At 37.1% G+C, this 15,431-nt stretch overlaps 1 protein-coding gene across 1 annotated transcript; it reads left to right on the top strand.

Annotated features, from left to right (window-relative positions):
• The first annotated feature begins 1,597 nt into the window (after positions 1 to 1,597).
• On the top strand, positions 1,598 to 3,655 carry LOC145042670 (Tetratricopeptide repeat (TPR)-like superfamily protein). Its single transcript, XM_078991129.1, has 2 exons — positions 1,598 to 2,297; positions 2,462 to 3,655. The coding sequence occupies exons 1-2, from the start codon at positions 1,699 to 1,701 to the stop codon at positions 3,510 to 3,512; spliced, it is 1,650 nt and encodes a 549-aa protein (XP_078847255.1). The 5' UTR covers positions 1,598 to 1,698; the 3' UTR covers positions 3,513 to 3,655.
• Positions 3,656 to 15,431: the final 11,776 nt, after the last annotated feature.

Here is a 15,431-nt window from a genome sequence, read left to right as displayed (position 1 = left end):
GATATGTTGTAGGGCAATTTTCCCATGTCCAATGGAGACAATCTAAGGTTTCTAGCATTCCAGGAAACCCATGCACACTAGCATGATGAGCTTGCAATTGCAGGATGTCATTATGTGTAGGCTTACGTAAAAATTTTGGATCATAAAACCGAATCACAGTTTTGCAGAAAAAATGGAGACTGTCTCGTGCTATCCTAACAAACATCCTAAAACTTTCGTCTAACGCATCAGGCGGAATGTCATATGCTAACTGACGAAGTGCGGCCATGCATTTTTATAAGGGAGTGAAACCGAGTATACCTCTAGCATCGTATCGTTGTTGGAAAAAACTGCATTCCCTCGTTACATCATCAACTATACGTTCGAATAAACCTTTGAGCATTCTGAAGCATCTACGAAAATAATACCCTTGGTAAGTGGCATTCTCTGCAAAATAGTCTTGCACCAAACGTTGGTTGGCTTCTTCACGATTTCTGTAAATATATCTTCGTGTTCTATGTTGAGAACTTGCAGTTGCGTTGTTACATACAACGTTGTATGTTTGTTCCGCCATTTGAACACACGCAATAACGGTATCAAAAATAGTTTGAAATTCTTCAGAAGATGAAGAATATGATATTTTTGGGAGAGTGGTGAATTTTTTTTTTTTTTTTTATTTTTTTAGAGAGGAGATTGTGTTGTGAAAAAAAAAAATTAAGTTGATATGTGTATATATATATAGGAAAGAAAAAGTAAAAGAAACAAAAAAAAAAAGAAGAAAATCACACGAATCTTGCAGTTCAACGGTTAAAAAGTTGACCAACAAATCAGAATTCACGGTCTTCAAGGACCGCACTGCGGTCTTGACCGCAGGAAACCACACCTTGGGAGCGGTGTTCCATGCTTAGGTGGCAGCGAACCGCGGTTTGGAACCGCACCACACCGTCTCATCTTAATTGTGTTTCTACTAGATGCAATCCATTTAGCGGGGGTGTTGATTTGGATTCATTGTTTTGTCCTATTGTCTGAGTGGCATGGAGACCATTTCATGTTATGAGTTATGACCCGATGACATGCTCATGATATTTGAAGGAAGATTGTTCCTTGGTGATATATTTCCTTTCCCCATGGTTGGATGGCATGTAAACTTGAATACTATCCCGAGGTCTTGCTTAGAAGGGGTATGTTTCACGACTTCTTGAAATAATTTGGATGTATCCAAACTCGGTTTTATTCGATAACAGGAAGCACTAGAAGAGCGTTTTTTTTTCATATAATGTTATTATATAATTATATGCTTGTTTCAATGGATTGCACGTAAAAATAGTAAATTGAAAGTCAATTGAATTGTTTGCTTGCTTAACTGCTTTGTAATTCCTTGTAAACCGAAAGCCAATGGTTATTTTGAAAAAAAATAATAATAATTAAAACTTAATGGTTTAATGAAAAAAATCGTTTTACAATATCCTATAGCATCAATGTCATATCATAATTAATCGCTTGTTAACGAGTCATAACAATAACTTTTTTGAACAAAAAAAAAAATGCAATTGCCATAATACTAAATTGGCTTTTAAATAACTATTTTAAATTAATTTTAAAGGTATAATTTGTTTCTTTTCGTGTATTTCCATTTGAAACAGTTAAGCAAGTGCCCTTGAACACCCGAGTCCCTGACCCTCGAGCTGAAGCGTGCTGCGAATCAAAGAAAACCCATTGATGTTTTCTTCCTATCTTGCTCGAACAATCAAACAACGTACACACTCTCATCCCTTCTTACCATTTATTCTAAGATCACTAGCTTCTCAATATGGTTTTTCCACTCTTTCCTATACGCATTCAACACATACACTCTTTCAGGCATTTCATCAAACACCTGGTATTCAATACCAAAAACTGGATTACAACCATTTTTCTACACTCCACCCATCCCACCTTTATCAAACAATAGACTTCACCCAGATAACAGAGTATGTCGATGAAAATACAAAGTCGGATGTGATTCAATTAGTCAAATTATTGCGTAGTAATTTTAACCCTGGAGAGGCAGAGTCGTCGGATTTTCTTGACAGATCTGGCATCAAGCCGAATGACGTCTTGATCAATTCAGTGATTTGGGAATTAAGGGATGAGTGGAAGTTAGCCTTTTTCGTATTTAAATGGGGTCAGAAATGGAAATGTGATAATGAAAAAGCTTGGAGCTTGATGATATGGGTGTTGGGGAACCATAAAAAGTTCAACAATGCTTGGTGTCTGATTCGGGACTTGTATCAATCTTCCATGAACACTCAACGCCCAATGCTCATCATGATCGACAGGTATGAACTAAATTACATCCTTTATTTATTTTGCTATTACTTTACCTCTTTCGTTCATGGTAGAATGCTACCGTTTTTCAAGAACACGACGACTTTATGATTTTGTAAGCTGAAATAACTTGGAATTTTCGTAACTTGTAACAAATTCATTTGTGTTTCAATAGATATACAGCTGCAAACGAACCAGCTGAAGCTGTTCGTACATTCCAAATAATGGAAAAGTTCAAACTTAGCCCTGATCAGAATTCATTCTACTCACTTCTACACACACTCTGTAAACATGGCTACATTGAAGAGGCTGAAGAGTTCATGTTTCTAAACGCAAAACTCTTCCCACTTGAAACCAAGGGCTTCAACATCATTCTTGAAGGCTGGTGTACTACATTCATAGACATACTTGAAGCCAAGAGAATTTGGAAAGAAATGGACAAATGTCAAATAATCCCAGATGAACATTCCTACACCCACATGATTTCTTGCTTCTCCAAAGTCAATAACTTATTCGATTCACTAAGATTATACGATGAAATGAAGAAAAAAGGGTGGACACCGAATCGAAAGGTTTATAATTCATTAGTTTATGTTCTTTCACACGAGAATTGCATTGATGAAGCTCTTAGAATATTGGAGAAGATGAAGAACATGGGGTTAAATCCCGATTCTACCCCTTATAATTTTATAATACGTACGTTATGTGAATTGGGAAAACTAGAAGATGCAAGAGGGATATTGTCAAGAATGTTGGAAGAAAATGTAAGCCCTAATATTGACACATATCATGCTTTTCTTGAGGGCATAGGCGTAAATTTTGAAGAAAGTTTGGAGCTTGTTGAACGTATGAAGAGATCGGGAAATGGGCCAACTCGGGATACTTTTGTTATACTTCTTGAGAAGTTTTTGGGTGTGGATGAGGTTGAAAATGCATTGAAAATTTGGGTGAAAATGAAAGATTATGAAGTTTTCCCAAATTCTAAACATTTTGTGATAATGGTGGAAGGGTTAGTGAAGCATGGATTAAAAGTGAAGGCTAGAGAACTATATAATGAAATGATATCTAATGGAATTGTAGAGGATCCGAAACTCACAAAGCTATTGAAGGACTCATTAGAAGATGAATGTAGAAAAAGTAAGAAATCAAGACATGAGGAGAGACGTGTGCGTATGCATCATGGAAAGAAATGGTTTAGTGTTAAAAAAATCAAGAACATAAAGTGATCTTGATGTATTATGTGGACTTGATATGTGGGGTTTTAATGTTCTAATTGGATAACCATACTTTGTTATGGAAACTTTGTGGGAAGTTGAAGGTTGTGTAAAAGTTCATTTGGAACATGAAATTGAAGAAAGAATTTGAACAAGTTATTAACTCATTTTAATAAGTGGTAATATGAGAAGTACATGTGAGTTTTTATATTGAATCTTCATGTCCCAATGTTTAATGGAATACAGGCATGTCCTGAGATTTTGTAGGCTATGTGCAATTTGATAAAAATAGGCCCCAAAATAAATTTGTATGACATTTCCAACCAACTCCACCGCTTTATGTGCCTACAAGCAACAAAATCAAGTTAAAAGATGTTCCATTTATTAGTAATTCAGATCATATCTCGAACCAAGAAACATTAAGCTGCCCTTTATTTTAATTCAAATCTATAAGGATTAAAGAGATTTGTATGTCATTGGAAAACATAAATAGGTAAATTAACGTCAATATACAAAATCTCATATGTTACTTTTGATCAACGTATTATAATCCCATCATTAGTAAACAAGGATATCAGAGAAAAATTACGTTAGCAAGCAAGGTACTCTAGGACAAATACAAAGTAAAAAAGAAGCACCGATTTCTTCTTATTGGTTATGTTACTTTTGATTTGTGTGTTTGTAAACAATTTCTTTTCTTTTGAACAACAAAACATTTTATTAACATAAGAAGGCCAATAGGAAGCTGGCACGATGATATAGTACAAAAAACAAAATAAAAACAACACCAAGAGTACAAGCACTTACCCCATGACCTAAAACCCAAAGTTTTCATTTGGACAACGAAACAAAAGAGATCATGCAACAAACAGAAAAAACCACAAGAAGTCCCCCTTAGCCAACCACATGCAAAAAATGGCAGGCCTTCAACATATTACACAACCGAAAATCCTGCTAAAAAATATGAATAAACAAATCAAGAACTTTGGAATAGTCACACTAGAATGAAGATTAAATAATGAGTTATGAATGCATACCTTGATTTCATGTTGCTCTAGAACATGAAATGTGTTTTTATCTAACAAAGATCCGCAATAAATAATTAAACAAGTACATCCTCTAATTAACAACAAAGATGAATGAGTTGTGAAAATCGACAAAATCGTTGCCAGAGTGAATCAATAAATCGTCTGACACTATCAAGTAGACAAGAACGTTGTTTCCGGATGTGAATCAACACATAGTTTGAAGACAACACCGAAAGACAAATCGTTCCCATGATGTATTTATTTTTCACATGATTGATCAAGAAACAAACCGTCACTTCAAATTCATGCTTGTTTGGTATTCCGTTTCCGAACTGATTAACCTAAAAGATTTGGGCGCTAAATGAATATAACTAGTATTACATATCGATAAATATATGGGCCCTTAGAAAAGAATAGCCCATGTTCGCCGACTGTGTGATGGGTGACTATCCATCACGGTTCGGAGAGCATTTTTAGTATGCGCTGGTGAATGGAAGCCCTCTATCAAGCAAGAAAGAAGCGGCTCTTCCCACGGCGAAGTCCGCATTGACTCTATTTATTACTATGGTAAATCAGTGTATCAAGATGTTAATATTAGATCTTATTTCGATTCGATACGTCCACCTACTAGACTCACCTTTGGCTTTCACCTCGGTAGGTGTATTATTATACATTTTCCCAAAAGAACATTCATTCATTTCTTTCTTCCCTGTCGACCACGACGACAGAAACGACGCGAAAAATCCAGACTCGGAAAGGGGAAGGGCCAGTGGTCGACATTTGTGAAAGTTGAGTCGATCAGGTGTCTTCATTCAAACGAGGGTATAGAAAAAGAACGAAATGAAGTGAAAGGTCGGGTCAGGGAAAAGAGTCGAGTTGATCAGGCTCAACGACCGGGAAAAGCAAAATGAAATCCAGATTTAGCCGAAAAGGAAGCAATGTTGTGGAAAACATATACATTGGATGAGTTGATAATCTCAATATGAAATAATTTGAAAAAATCAAGGCAGTAGGTAAATAGCAAAAGAGGTTAATAAAATTCTTAAAGATTGAGATGGAAAGAAGTGGAAACGACAAGAAGTCAATATTGCGGATGATAAGGAATATCTAAACAAGCTTAATATCGGTATATTAAAACTTTAGGATTGCACTTTTAGGAATTTAAAGTGCTTAAAGAGTGTATACAATGACAATAGCCATTATAGGTATGAGAGCATTGCGAGAAGCAGGATGTTTTATTAGAAAAATGAACTTGATGTCGATACATTTTAAAAATAAATATTGATATCCTCCCAAACATTGAAATCAATGGCTTAGGCACAATCGATATATGTTAACCGTATAAGCCTCAATTATGCAGTGCCCTAAGGAATGATACATGATATTTGTTAGGTTGTGAGAAGTTTGATGTTGTGTTCATCTCTCTGATACAGTGTTTGCCTTTCTAATCGCTACAAGAAAAATGGGCATATGTGACTAAAATATCAAAGACTAGTCAGTCAGTCTTAGATACCATGTATCTGGGAATGATGAATCAATCTCTTATACTATTTAGGATTGATTTTAATGTATAAATAATTAGTGATTGTCTAAATCGATTCGAGACTGAATTTTAGCCTTTAATATGTTCGTGCCAATTTAGATTTGGATGGAAACAAATTAGAGACTAGTTTTCAGTCTTGAATAGAATGTCCCTAATTTTGAATTTGGACTTAGGACTAAATTTTAGTCCCTGATAGTCATGTGTCAATTTTCATTTTCTAAGAAACTTATTAGGGAAAAATTTTCAGTCTTTGATGCAATTGCACTAATTTGGCATTTACATGGAAACTTTCTAAAGACGTAATTTTAGTCTCTAATATACATGCATTATTTACATTTGAACTGTAACATCCCGACTCCCAGGTATTAATTCGAAGCTTAAATTTCACATTTTTAGAACCTACTCGACGAGATGGTTTCCCTAACTCATCGTGTAGAGATTGATCAGGTCGCGTGATTTATGGAACCTACTCGATGAGTTGGAGGACCCAACTCGACGAGTTGAGGTTGTTTATGAAAACCCTAATCCTTAGGGTTTGCACCATATTTAAAGGACCTTAAGTACTTCCCCCAGCCACCCTTGCCATTTTCACGACCAGAGAGTAAATCCTAAGCGAACTAAACCCTATTTGAGTGTGTGTGAGGCTAAAAGTGTGTGTTTGGTGCATTTCTTGAAAGAGGCTGGAATATTTGGAGGATTGGAATAGGAATAAGCTTGTATATCTAGCATCTACATCGTGTTGGCATTCATTTGAAGGTAAAAAGTCTTTACCTTGGCTTTCCATTCCTTATATCTCTTCTTATACAAGTTTATAGGATTTTGGAACAAAATGGGGGTCATTCTCGGGTTTGAGCTTGTCACAAGGACATGGCTTTAGATCTAGACCCCTCTAGGCCCTCTTTGATATAAAGCCTCAAGCTTTATGAATATTTGGCCTTTCTCCATGCGCTAAACTTCTTCTTAGACTTAGTTTTGGTGTTTTAAGCCTTTTGAGACCTTGCATGCACATAAAGTTAGCAACTTTACGTGGTAATTCCACCCTAGAAAGCCAGATCTGGAGTTTGAACCCATGAACTCGATTGGAATGAGTTGAATGCAAAATGGATGAAGGAACTCAACGAGTTGCATAGTCAACTTGACGAGTTGGATGAGGGTTTCCCGCTTTCTGGATCTGCATGAACTCGGCGAGTTAGCAAGGTGACTCGACGAGTTGGTTAGGATTTCCCGATATTCTGGATGTTGCATGGATTTTGCCGAGTTACTTGGTAACTCGACGAGTTAACTGGAGTTTTCACGGATTTCTAAGTTCTGAAGGAACTCGATGAGTCTATAAGTTGTACTCGACAAGTTGGGTCAAAACGTGAACTGTTGACCTTGGTCGTTGACTTTGACTTTGACCGGGGTTGACCAAGTTTGAATGCTAAGGGTATTTTGGTAATTTAGGAATTTACGGAATTGGATCAATGGTGGTTGTAGGTGTTTGAGTTTGGATTCATGCTTCGGGAGTTTGATCTTTTCCAATTTAGTACAGTTCGACATTGTGAGGTGAGTTTTCCTCACTATACTCAAGGGTCGAAGGCATTGTTGTCCTGCTTTATTGTTAGTGTGATCTGTTAGATCACTATCCAGGTAAATAGGATGGTTATATGTGATTATGATCAGTTAGATCAGTATCCTGGTATATAGGATGTTGTTATGCTTAGTGATATGTAGATCAGTTGTCTACATGTAGAATTGTTATATGATTATCTAATATATGTGCACCTGTTTGATTGGTGGTTGATGGTTATATGTTTTGTGCAAGAGCCAACAAACCATGGCATTCCAACCTGATGGTTGTGGGCCGAGAGTATTCCATCCCTAAGATGATTGCACTTATAGTATATGGACATTCCAACACGATAGTTGTGGTTCAGGAGTATTCCATCCCGAGGATGATTGGACTCATAGTATGTGGGCATTCCAACCCAATGGTTATGGGTCGAGGGTATACTCTCCTTAGGGTAATTGAAACCAAAATATGTGGTCATTCCAACCTGATGTGTAACATTCGGAATCCAGAAGGCCAAAGAAAGGAAATGAAAACCCTAAGTCAATAAGGCAACTCGTCGATTCTGGGGGATGAATCGACGAGTAGGAGCGATTTTTGGTACACGGGTAGAAGGACCTACTCGACGAGTTGGTGGACCAACTCGACGAGTTGGTGGACCAACTCGACAAGTTGGTTTGGGTTTGGGAAACCTTAAATCCGAGTCTTTGTACCCTATTTAAGCATATTATTCTCCTTCCATCAGCCCATTCGCAGTCTCCAAGTCCTAAACCCTAATCCACGAAACCCTAGAGCATTTTGGGAGTGTGTGAGCCATCCTTGAGTGGTTTGTGTGTTCTTGATGCCTAAAAGAAGAAGAAGGAGCTTGAAGGTTCAAGGAGAAGGTTATAGATCTAGGGATTTCATTCCATCATCATCACCTTCTGGTAATCAAGCTCCTTACTTGCCTTGTAGTTCCTTAGATCTCTTGATGGGGTTTTTGTCCAAGAAGTATGATTTATGAGTCATGGATGTCCCAAGTTGATTATACTTTCAGATCTGGAGTCATTAAGGGTTGCAAAGGCCTAAAGGTGCAAACTTTATGCCATTAGAGTCCTATGCAAACCCTAAGGATGTTGTTATGGACTTTTAAGCCCCAAAGGGCCATGCATGGAAGTAAAGTTTGAAGCTTTACAAGGTTGGTGGGTGTCTAGGGCCTAGATCTTGGTTCTCCTGCCTCGGGTAAGAGTAATAAGGATTTTAGATAAAGAATTATGTCTTAAGGAACTAAGGTTTGAGCTAAACCCATTAAGAAGGATTCGGAGTGGGTAAAGTTGGAAACTTTACCCTTAAGAGGTCATTTCCAGTTTGTGGACGAAGTTTGGGACTTAGATCTGAAGTGTAGGGCTTTAATCTGTTAAGATGGCCCAAGCAGACTGAGGGACTCGGTGAGTACAGGGAGGGACTCGACGAGTTGAGGTGAGTTGTCCTGTTTTTGTTCGTGGTAGAACTCGACAAGTTAGAGGAATGACTCTACGAGTTGATTCGATAAATCGTGAGCATGAGTAGCCAGGGAACTCGGCGAGTCAGGGGTTGACTCGACGTGTTAGATCGTGATTTCAGGATTCTGAGTTTTAGAACTCAACAAGTTGATAGAACAACTCAGCGACTTGAGTCAACTTGGAGTGTTGACTTTGACCTTGACCAAGGTTGACCTAGTTTGACTTTTGAGGGCATTTTGAGACTAAGTGTTATTTTGGTATTGATAGCTTGGGGAGTTGAGAGATCAGCAATTCGGGTTTCTGCTAGCTAGCACCGAGGGGTTATTCGCAGGATTCTACAGTCAGCTTGTGAGGTGAGTTTTCTCCAATAGGAACGGGTCGAATGCACCAATACCAGCCCGTTTATGTATGTTAGTGTATACTAGATTTAGATCCGATGTCGGGGTTAGCCCGATGTAGTTTATATGTTTCGGATTTTGGTCTGATGTCAAGAGAGGCCCGAGGAAGGTTTATATGTATGTTTCGGAACTACGGTTCGATGTCGGGTGGTGCCCGAGGAAGGAATGCATGTTTAGTTACACTTGTTGTCTTTATGATACTTGTATGTGCCTGGTAGGGAGATGAGTGTGGGCGGGGGCCCATACCTCATCACTAACTGAGTGTTGACGGGGTTCCATATCTCATTATTAGCAGAGTAGGGGCAGGGCCCAAGATAGTCGGGGACTTGAGACTAGCAGTTATAGTGTTGTGTTTGTCTGTTATGTACTATCTTGATTATGATTATATGTTTGTATGTGCATAGCGGGCGGGGCCCAGAGACAGGCGGGGCCTAGTAGAAACAAATCTATATACTGAGCGAGGCTCGATGCCAGGCGAGGCCTGATGCCGGATTCGTCCGATGTCGGGCGGGGCCTGAGGTAGAGGGCTAGGCCCAATGTTTGTAGTATGTGATTATGTGTATAGTATGTGGTAATTTAGGGAGACTCACTAAGCTTCGTGCTTACAGTTTTCAGTTTTGGTTTCAGGTACTTCCATTTACAAAGAGAAGAGCTCGGGATGACTGCATTGAACATACCAAGATGTTTTAGTCCGGGATGTTTACTCTGATATTTTGAAACTCTGATAAAGATGTTTGAGATATTATAAATTGTGTTTGATGAAAAGGGTTGATAACTGTGGTTTTATTATTAATTAAAATGAAATTTTTTGGACCGTAATCTTTGAGATGTTTCAAGTTGGTATCAGAGCCTTGGTTTGAGGGATTCAGTCACACTTTTGGGTATGTCTGAACTCAAACTAAGGAATTGGTATAGAAGTTTTCAAAAGAAAAACCATGTTTATAAAAGGATTTTGAGAAAAGAAAAGAGTTTTAGAAAAAGCAAACAAAATTTTAAAAAAAGAGAAAAGGGTGTGGTGCATGCAATCGGTCGAGCTCAAGTAAGTACTCCCAAATTACTCATACACGTTTATGTTATGACATGTTTATGAGGTCTCTATGCTAGATTAGGCCTAAGGATCTAGGAAATATGTCATATATGCATGTTATGTTTGAATCAGCTTTATGGACTACATGCTAGTACGATTAGTCAGTGTGATGGCCTGATTAGTATCTGCTTGATTATGTTACTTAATGCTCGAATGTTGCTTGCTTTGTGCTTTTAGGAGTCCTAGTTATCTTTTACTATCTAGTAAACAAATATGTTAAGTTGAATATTGTGAGGATTAAATAATTTCAGAATGTTAGGTATAGCTCTATTTCATATGTATTTTCATTGTAAGGATAAGTTTTTCCACAAGTTTTAAATAAAAGAAAAGTTTTGATTTTATTTATTTTAAATTTCCTTACAATGGCATTTGTGAAAAATTGTTATTTATATGATTCCATTGATAGAAACATTTAAAAATGGATTTGATTCTTTCGTTTGTGGTAGTGTCATAATTTACCAAACAAGAAAAGATTCTCATCAACCAAGTTTCAGTTGGATAGAAACTTGGGATCCTGCAACTTGTATTGTGTGATGAATGCGAATTTTCATCTTTGGGAAATTAAGACTAATTCATTGTTCACATGTATATGTGAGTCAAGTGAAGGACAAGAAGATCGGATACACTTGGTTGTGCGCTGATCAAGTCCACCACAGAGAATGATAATGTTATTCATCATGATTTACTAAAGTTTAGTAAATATGGTTGTACTTACAAGTTTAAATATAATTCTGAAACATTGGAAAAATTTCAATGTAAGGCAGAACGAATAAGAAGAATCAAATTAGGCAGAAAGATAAAAGTTTCTTCAATCTGAAAAGATGGGAGAGTACTTGAGTATCTTGTTTTATGATTATCTTAGTGATTATGAAACCATATCACAATTGATTCTCTAAGGACATCTTAGTGCATTTTTTTTACTAACAAGAGAAATTGTGAATTGTTGAAATGGTTGAATCAAAGGATAAATCATACTTCGTTCCAAAAACAAGGCTTAGAGTCATACTCCAAGATTTTAACTTGAGTGACATAATCTTTAGAAGGTTTATAACACTTGTCAAATGTAGAGTAAAATGTTTCCTTACTCTTGTACATTTGAAATTGGTAAGTTGTGATGTTTTGGATAAAACAAATACCAACTCAGGCCAATTGTGTGAAGTGTTTGCCTTGATAAGAATCTACACTAACTCTTGTATATTTTCTTTGTCAAGGAATGGTTCTTGACAAGAGAATCTTATATGTCAAGAGGTCAGTGGGAGTCTTAAAAATCTTGAAAAGTTTCAAGAACTAATCAACAATAAAACATGTTTATCACTAGTACACGACTTAAGGTTTATAGCCTATCATGTTGACATATTCTTGTTTCTGTGCCCATTCCAGTTAAAGTTGACTATGCATGTGAGTTCTATGAGTTCTCAGTTGTTTTCAAAACTACTTGGAAGCAATGGTAGGCCCTTGTAACCACTTGGGTTGTGGTGACTTGGTAAGGCATGTGGAAGATATGGTGGATAACCTATTGACCCTTGTTCAAATCCTGGCACCACTCAGCCCTTGTGGCCATGGAGGTTCGCTTACAGTGACTCCAGGGCATGAGGCAAAGCTTTATGTTTGCAGCGGGGGATTAGTCGGTGCGCGAAATCTGGCCCGGATACCCTCGTTAGGGAAGTTCCATTTCCAAAAAAAAAAATGGTAGGCCCTTGTGCTTCCAGGTGGCATGAAGTTAAGGTTGAGCAAGTTCAGTCCATATGAGTTTGGATTTCTCACTAACCTTGTATTGTGATTACGGTTATGAAAAATTCACATGGATAAGAACACATACACCATAAAATCTAAGTTTCATAAGGTTTCTCTCTGGTTCATGAAAATGATGGTGTGGAAACGCTTTTACTAAGTAGATTTTAAGTAGATAGCAATTGTGATATTTTCATTCTCAAAGTCGTTAGTAGAGCGCGTGTGGTTAACCGGCACACTAACATAGACTTGTGAGAAATGACAAAGTTCTAAACAATTGAGACTGTGATTACGGCATCCCTTTTCATAGTTCTAAACATTGTTTATACACACATGCGAGCTATCTAAGGAAAGGTGTATGATTTTGAGAAGCTTATATAAAGTTTTATCAAAGCATCTTGTATCAGAAATTTGAACTTTGGTAAGAAAGTCAATAAAGTATTGATTTCTAAAAGTCCAACTAATTTCTGAGTATGTGTCAAAACTAGTGGAAGCATAAGTGTTATGCTAATAGTTATCATGTTAGTGAGAGCATGATAATTATGATAAGTATTGCAAGTTAGCAATGTTAATTATAGAAAAAAAAATATTTCAATTGGGAAAAGTTGTTTTCCTATAATTAAGGGAGAGGAAATTATACTTCATTTCAATTTTAAAAGCTTAGATTGAGATTTTAATCATCTTTAGTCAAGGATATATATATATATATATATATATATATATATATATATATATATATATATATATATATATATATATATATATATATATGTTCAGGTTCATTTGAGATCATTCTAATTTTGTGAGACCGTGAGACCAAATCTAAAAAAAAAAAAATTAATACAAAATAAATGGAAAAATCCAAAAATTCTTTTTCTAAATATTATTTTCGGAACTTGAATTAACTAAAAAAAATAAAAAAAAAATCCCGTTTTTTTTTTAAAATACGTGAAATATTCTAATAGAATATTACACTGACATATTCTAAAAAATAATTTTAAAATGCAAAATAAATGGAAAATCTAAAAATTCTTTTTTTAAATATTATTTTCAGAACTTGAATTAACTAAAAAAAAAATTTTAAAAATAAAAAGTAAATAAAAAAATCCCATTTTTTTAAAAAAAAAAATACGTGAAATATTCTAATAGAATATTACACTGTACATATTCTAAAAAATAATTTTAAAATGCAAAATAAATGGAAAAACCTAAAAATTCTTTTTTTAAATATTATTTTCGGAACTTGAATTAACTAAAAAAATAAATAAAATAAATAAAAAATAAAAAAAAATACGTCTCACGGTCTCACAAAATATAGGTGGTCTCAAATGAACCTAACCATATATATATATATATATATATATATATATATATATATATATATATATATATATATATATATATATATTGCGTTATCAAAATTCGATTATAATTACGGAAATCCTCTTGATAGTCAAATTTTGAAAACATGGAAAATAAAAAATATTGTAGCAAAAGACTGGTCTAGGATCATGTCTTTATGTGAGACATCATGAATCATGTCCCATATACTTCAGATATAGGATTGATTACATGTGCTATAATATTTATTATTTCTAAATTCTCCAAATGCCTAGTGTAACATCCGAAAAATACAACCAATTTAAAATTTTCAAAACAACCTGATTTTCATTAAAATGTTTACAAAAAGGTTTTCAATACAAGTCATTTGAGTATTCCCAGAATCACATTGCTACAAAATCATGAGGAGCAGTACGATCGCGCCTTCGCCTTGCCACAGTCTCCTGAAGAACCTGAAAAACATTAAACCACAACTGTAAGCCCGAAAGCTTAGTGAGATACCCCCAAAATACCAACCACGTATACGCCCTTCCAGGCTACGACCTTCCGGTCCAAAACATATAAAACATACATAACATAACAGATCATAGAACAGCCATGCATATCGGGTCTACCGTGTGACTGGTCCGCCGTATCGGGCCTTCAGTCCAACGGATCCATCCTCCGGGTCTAGTCATGTCCTTCGAGTCTACAGTGGGGTTGGTCCGCCCGCATCGGGCCTTCAACCCACCTGGTCCACTCTCTGAGTCTACAGTGTGACTGGTCCGCCCGCATCGGGCCTTCAGTCGGCCTGGTCCACTCTCTGAGCCTCGGCACGTCTGGTCCGCCCTCGTGGGGCCTACAGCCTATCCGGACCGCTCGCTGGGCCTTCGGAACAACCGGTCCGCCCTGGGTATCTTGGCCTACAGCACAAAGCAGGACCCGCCTCAACCCATCTCCAGTCCAAACAACCATGTGCACAAAACATACATTCATATAACAGTCATAGTCAACAAACCGAGCAAGCAGATCACATAGCATATCATTACCCTAACCGGGTTACCGACCTAACCGGTCACTAGCATAGCATCACTCTGTATATCGGGAAACTGACCTTAGCAAGGCCTCCTAGCATGTACCACCCTAGCTACCAGGATGCAGACCCATCAAACAATAACATAATAACCATAACCGAATCTCAATACAATAAAGGGCCGGCCTTGGTGCCTTAGACCCTGTTGATATAGTGCGGATAACTCACCTCGAAACTGCCAGCTGAAAAGATAAGATCCCGCTGCTCCGAACTCTTGCACGAACTCCTCTACTAAACATCAAAACATACAACTCAATAAATACCCTTAATTGCCAAAATACCCCTGGAAGACAACTGGTCAACCTTGGACGAGTCAAAGTCAACCCCTGACTGACCCTACTCGCCGAGTCATCCCGATGACTCGCCGAGTCCTCATGCTCAAAACTTCCCTCAATTAGCGACCCAACTCGTCGAGTCACCCCAAGACTCGCCGAGTCCAACAACTCTGAGTCCACTCGCACCCAACTCACCGAGTCATCCCTTGACTCACCGATTCATCGACTCAACCAGAAATATTGGGACTTCCTCGACAAGACTCGCCGAGTCCAAATGGACTCGTCGAGTCCAAGGCCATCTTCAACCTACTCGCCGAGTTGTTCTTCCAACTCGTCGAGTCCACCCATGTGACTCGTCGAGTACCACCTATCTGAATCCATACAGAAGCATCTCAGGCCATGCAATTGATCCAAAACATAGATCCA

This window comes from Lactuca saligna, chromosome 4 (assembly GCF_052625555.1).
Source record: "Lactuca saligna cultivar CGN05327 chromosome 4, ASM5262555v1, whole genome shotgun sequence".
NCBI classification, from domain to species: Eukaryota; Viridiplantae; Streptophyta; class Magnoliopsida; order Asterales; family Asteraceae; genus Lactuca; species Lactuca saligna.
Note: the sequence above shows the minus strand (reverse complement) of the source record. Positions and strands in the feature narration are given on the sequence as shown.

What these genes read in the sequence shown, in the direction of transcription:
- LOC145042670 (XM_078991129.1), top strand. Translation starts at nt 1,699, where the DNA reads ATGTTTTCTTCCTATCTTGCTCGAACAATCAAACAACGTACACACTCT. An exon ending in ATGCTCATCATGATCGACAG is followed by an intron (nt 2,298 to 2,461) that starts GTATGAACTAAA and finishes GTGTTTCAATAG; the next exon opens with ATATACAGCTGCAAACGAAC.